Source organism: Rhinopithecus bieti, unplaced genomic scaffold, assembly GCF_001698545.2.
Source record: "Rhinopithecus bieti isolate Rb0 unplaced genomic scaffold, ASM169854v2 scaffold_34968, whole genome shotgun sequence".
Taxonomy (NCBI): Eukaryota; Metazoa; Chordata; class Mammalia; order Primates; family Cercopithecidae; genus Rhinopithecus; species Rhinopithecus bieti.
Genome location: NW_016814942.1, coordinates 26764 through 33037, shown reverse-complemented (window position 1 = coordinate 33037; position 6274 = coordinate 26764). Strand labels below are relative to the sequence as shown.

At 37.3% G+C, this 6274-nt stretch overlaps 1 protein-coding gene across 1 annotated transcript in view; it reads right to left on the bottom strand.

Annotated features, from left to right (window-relative positions):
• Positions 1–2382: 2382 nt before the first annotated feature.
• ZNF506 (zinc finger protein 506) overlaps positions 2383–6274 on the bottom strand; it is a 30010-nt gene continuing 26118 nt past the window's right edge. Inside the window, 2 exon segments of the mRNA XM_017852732.1 lie at positions 2383–3658; positions 3660–4698. Coding sequence (XP_017708221.1) covers positions 3463–3658; positions 3660–4698 — 1235 coding nt within the window. The 3' untranslated portion in view covers positions 2383–3462.

Here is a 6274-nt window from a genome sequence, read left to right as displayed (position 1 = left end):
AATCAGAATATTGTTATGGCTGTTTTGTCAATGCAAGTCAGTATCCAATATATAGAATAGTTATTTTGTCAATATAAGTAAAAATATGACCTCATACTAATAGTCTCACCTATAGTTGTAATCAAATGCTATTTTTAAAAATTTTATTTAAGTAATCCCGGCACTTTGGGAGGCCGAGGTGGGCGGATCACGAGGTCAAGAGATCGAGACCATCCTTGCCAACATGGTGAAAGCCCGTCTCTAATAAAAATATAAAAATTAGCTGAGCATGGTGGCACATGCCTGTATTCCCAGCTACTAAGGAGGCTGAGGTAGGAGAATCACTTGATCCCGGGAGCTGAGATCACGCCACTGCACTCCAGCCTCGGGACAGAGCAAGACTCCATCTCCAAAAAAAAAAAAAGTCTATGTTTGCAGGCAGACCAGATGTTCAAATAAAACTATATAATAAAATTTACTAATAAGTTTTCAGGTCTCAGAAATGTATGAATTCTATTTATAGTTCTTTTTTTTTTTAAATAGTCTCGCTGTTGCCCAAGTTGGAGTGCACCCTCCACCTCTGGGGTTCAAGTGATTCTCTCCTCCCTCAGCCTCCAGGTGTGCGCCACCATGTCTGGCTAATTTTCGTATTTTTAGCAGAGATGGGTGTTGGGGTTCAATCAGGCTGGTGGGAAAAATATTAAAAAGAGTAATAGTCAAAAGCTCTCTTAAAGGCTTGAGTTTGTATAGCTTCAGATTGCTTGGCTGAAGGCAGCCAGGGTGCAGAGCCAGAAAGAGTAGGGTGCAAGTACAAAGGAACATGGGAAGTTTATTTTACTAATCTGTTAGTTATGTGGGTTTAAGACTAAGTTTTGTGCTGCCACGGGTACTTTACTGCCTCCTACTTGGGGTTCGGAGGAGCTTAATACCTGCAAATGGTGTTTGCTTTAGGCCTGGGAAACTGGACTTTAATCTTTACCCTCTAGTGGTGTTTAAGCACAACTTTTGTTAATTAGTCTTACTGAATAAATGCGAACCTCCCTATCTGATCAGAGCCAAGTTGCAACTGTTTACAGAACTCACTTTGGAGCCTGTAAGCGGCTTGGATCCTCAGCTGGACTGGCAGAGTGGAATATGAAAGCGCTGCCTCAGGACGGGGTTTCACCATGTTGGCCAGGCTGGTCTTGAACTCCTGACCTCAGGCAATCCACCTGCCTTGGCCTCCCAAAGTGCTGGGATTACAGGCGTGAGCCACTGTACCTGGCCCTATTTTATTTTTCTGTATAATTTTATTATGACCATAAAAATAAACCTGTAGTCAATAACAATTTGTACATTTTAAAATAACTAAAAAGGTATAATTACACTGTAATTCAAAGGATAAATGCTAGAGGTGATGGATACCTTATTTACCCTAATGTAATTACTATATATTGTATGCCTGAATCAAAATATGCCATATAAGGCATAAATATATACACATACTATATACCCACAAATACTAATAATAAATTTCATTAAGAAAAAATAAAAACTTAAACTATGGGAACAATATTCTTCAACTCATCTGCAGTTGAAAGTCACTGGCAAAGTGATGACTAGAGATGTTATTCCACTATGCACGAAATAGTATATTGTTACCACCTTTTAAGTACACCCTTGATTAAGGTGGGATAGGTTAAAGTTAGTGGCATAATATTGCTTCATTAAACGCACAATAGTCTTAACATGGCAAAAAAAAAGTTCACACATAATCTAACAATTTTCATATGTACTGCATTCTATTACATAAAAGTACAATTAATAAAATAATATTCTCATTTAATACTTTTAACTATAATTTTTCTCACTATAATGTAGAAAACTATTACTCTGAATCCCCACATTATTATCTGTATTAATAAAGTAATTCATTATAATTTTTGAAAAAAAGTTTTAAAATGGTCTGCCAACATGTTAATGTAGGTTAGGCCATCCAAAAGACAAAGCAAAGTGTCAACATTAAGTCATGGGCTAGGATTATACAAATGGGAACCCCCACCTTATACATTACTTAATATAAGTTAACTACAAAGAGCCTCTCCACTGACATTTTCATCAGACACCTTACATTTTAATGTCCTTACTCTTTTATAGAAAAGGTCATAATACCCAATAAAAAAAGAATCTGTAGTATCTCTAATGCAGCAATAACTGATCACATGCTTTCACATGTGAATGCAATAGGAATAAAATAACAGCATAAAGAAATTTGAAAGACTGTATTACGCCCATATACTTTCCTCCTCACAAGATCTTTTCCTCGAAAACAACCACCCACTCACACACCACTTTCCAATATCTACACAATGCTCAGAAATCTCACCTTTTCGATCTATCAGCAAAACATTTTAGCCTAGTTTTAGTTGCGGATTCATTTTTATACTCAATACTGATTTAGTGTAATGTCTGAAGTGTCAGTGCCTTAGTTATTCTAGTGTAAAATCAATTTTGAATTAAATATTTTTTCATATTTACTGCATCTGCAAAAATATTTTAGTATAAACTCTGTGGTGTTTTCTAAGCTATACATTTTGAAAAAAGTCTTTATAAATTCATTGTATTTGCAGGACTCTTCTCCAATATAAATTCCATGATGAACAAAGCTGGAGCAACTGCTTCAGGGTTTTCCTCTAGTACAAATGTGTGCAATAAGATCTGTGATACAAGTAAAGGTACTACAAACCCCCTTTATATTTGTAATGGATGATTTCAGAATATTCTTCTTTAAAGGCTTGTATTTTCCGAAAGATTTTTTGACAGTAATTGCACTTTTAATGCTTTTATTAACTGTGAATCTTCTTCTGTTGAGTAAGATGTGAGTAGGCATTAATGGCTTTTCAATATTCTTTATATCTGTACAATTTTTCTCAAGGATAAAAGCTTTCCTGTGAAATAAGGTGTTAACACTCATTAAAAGTTTTGCCATATTCTTCACACTTCTAGGATTTTTGGTAGCATTCTCACATTTCATACATTTCTAAGGTTTCACACTAATATGTTTTTCTGTATACAAAAGTTGGAGGTGGTAAGCACTGTCGCATCTTTCAGGTTTGTAGACTTCCTCTTCAGCATGAATTATCGCCATGTCTCTTAAGAATTAAGAACTTGTGGCTGGGTGTTGTGGCTCATGCCTGTAATCCCAACACTTTAGGAGGCTGATGTGGGTGGACCACCTGAGGTCAGGAGTTTGAGACCAGTCTGGCAAACACGGCAAAACCCCATCTCTACTAAAAATACCAACATGAGCTGGGCGTGGTGCTGGGCACCTGTAATCCCAGCTACTCGGCAGGCTGAGGCAGGAGAATGGCTTGAACCCAGGAAGCAGAAGTTGCCATGAGCCAAGATCTTGCCATTGCACTCCAGCCTGGGTGACGAGTGAAACTCAAACTTGCAGCGTTTCTGTCCAGTATAAATTATGTGTAATAAGGGTTGAGAACTTCCTTAAAAAGCTTTGTAACATTCTTTATATTTGTAAGGTTTATGTTCCATATAAATTCTCATAGTCAGAGTCGAGGGCTGGTTAAAGGCTTTCCCACATTCATCACATTCATGGGGTTTCTCTCCAGTATGAATTATCTTATGCTTATTAAGGGTTGAGGAACATTTAAAAGATTTTCCACATTCTTTGCTATGTAGGGTTTCTAATATGAATTTTCTTATGTTTATTAAGGGCTGAGGACCAGTTAAAAGCTTTGCCACATTTTTCACATTTGTAAGGTTTCTCTCCAGTATGAATTATCTTATGTTCAGTTAGAGTTGAGAATGCAGTAAAGGCTTTGCCACATTCTTCACACTTATAGGGTTTCTCTCCAGTATGAGCTCTCCTATGTTTAGAGAGGCTTGAGTACCAAGTAAAGGTTTTGCCACATTCATCACATTTGTAGGGTACATCTCCAGTATGAATTCTCTTATGTTTAGTAAGGTTTGAGGAACGGTTAAAAGCTTTGCCACATTCCTCACATTTGTAGGGTTTCTCCCCAGTATGAATTATCTCATGTTTAGTAAGGGTTGAGGATGAAATAAAGGCTTTGCCACATTTATCACACTTGTATGGTTTCTCTCCAGTATGAATTTTCTTATGTGAGAAAAGGGTTGCGGGGTGGTTAAAAGCTTTGCCACATTCTCTACATCTGTAGGGTTTCTCTCCAGTATGAATTATCTTATGTGTAGTAAGGTTACAGGACTGCTTATAGGCTTTGCCACATTCTTCACATTTGTAGGGCTTCTCTCCAGTATGACTTTTCTTATGTGTAGTAAGGTGTGAGGACTGCTTATAGGCTCTACCACATTCTTCACATTTGTAGCGTTTCTCTCCAGTATCAATTTTCTTATATGTAGTATGGGTTGAAGACTGGTTAAAAGCTTTCCCATATTCTATACATTTAAAAGGTTTTTTTCCAGTATCTCTTATCTTATGTCTGTTTGAATTTGAAAATTTAGGCAAGAATTTCACATATTCATCACAATGAAATATTTTTCTCTGGGTGGTTGTCAAACATTGTTTAAGTCCATTATAACCTCTTTTGTGTACCGGACACTCATCTACACTTTCACAGCTTTTTTTTAACTGTAAATTGTCATGTCCACATTTTTCATATCTTCTTAGTATCACTTTTTGGAAAGAATCTTTTATGCTCTGCTCTGACCAAACGTCTTGGGCAAAATGAGAACACATAACTGAAAGAAAAAATAAAAACACATTACTTCAATTGCTAGACTCAGATAAATATACTTACAAATCTAATCTATAAAATTATACAAACTACATAAGGAAGATGACATAGGAAAATACCACAAGCTGTAATTTCTTTATAACTGTAACAAAAACATACTGACCAAAATACATTTGTAAAAAATTTATAAATGAGTTAAGTGTGTGAAGGACCCCACAATGCAAAGAGCCACATGGAAGAAAAGGAAAAGTCTATTACTTATACCCAACACAGCTCTTCCTGCTCTCCAGTATAACATTGTGCCTTTAAAAGTAAATTGCGGGCTGGGCACAGTAGCTCATATATGTGATGCCAGCACTTCGGGAGGCCAAGGCAGGTGGATCATGAGGTCAACAGTTCAAGACTAGCCTGGCCAAGATGGTGAAACCCCATCTCTACAAAAATACAAAAAAATTAGCCAGGCATGGTAACAGGTACTTGTAATCCAGTTACTTTGGAGGCTGAGGAAGGAGAACTGCTTGAACTGGAGGCAGAGATTGTAGTGAGCCAAGATCATGACATTGTACTCTAGCCTAGGTAACAGAGTAAGACTCTGTCTCACACATGCACCCAAAAATGTAAATTGCCAACTCCTGGTTCCTTTTTTAAAAAACAAGAAAAATATTGGCACATACATCTTTATTTCTGGCTTCTAGGGGCTTTCTTAGATACTGGTTAATGTCTTCTCCCATGACATGAAATGGTAATATACATTGGAATGACACTTTGAGTCTAAAGGTAAATGTTACAGAAGCAGAGAAACTGCAGTATCCCAAACTCGGAATGGGTGAAGCAAGTGATTACTGATTATTAAGAAGAAATATGAATAAGCCGATTTAACAACACAAAATTTTAGACAAGACACATCTTAAAAACATGTTTGAGAAATTCCCAGAATCTCTAGCCAAGACAATTGATTTTAGACTATGCCAGGACAGAGTTACATTATAAAGATCGTAACAGGTAGCTTTTTGTTAATGTCCAAATCTCAAAGATTACCATGTATACAAAATATTAGGGCGATATGGCCCCATCAAAAAAATTATAATATTTTCAAACACAACAATAAAAAGTGTATAATTTTTAAAATTCCAAATAAATTGAACAGGCCAGGTTTGGTGGTCTTGGCATTTGCCTATAATCCCAGTTACTTGGGAGGCTGACAAAAGAGAATTGCTTGAACCCGGGAAGGGAAGCAGTGAGCAGAGATTGTGCCACTGCCAGCCTGGGCAACACAGCAAGACTCTGTCTCAAAAATAAAATTAAAAAGGCCAGGCGCGGCGGCTCACACCTGTAATCCCAGCACTTTGAGAAGCAGAGGTAGGCAGATCATTTAAGGTCAGGAGTTCAAGATCAGCCTGGCCAACGTGGTGAAACCCTGTCTCTACTAAAAATAAAAAAAATTAGCGGCCGGGCTTGGTGGCTCAAGCCTGTAATCCTAGCACTTTGGGAGGCTGAGACGGGCGGATCACGAGGTCAGGAGATCGAGACCATCCTGGCTAACCCAGTGAAACCCCGTCTCTACTAAAAAATACAAAAAA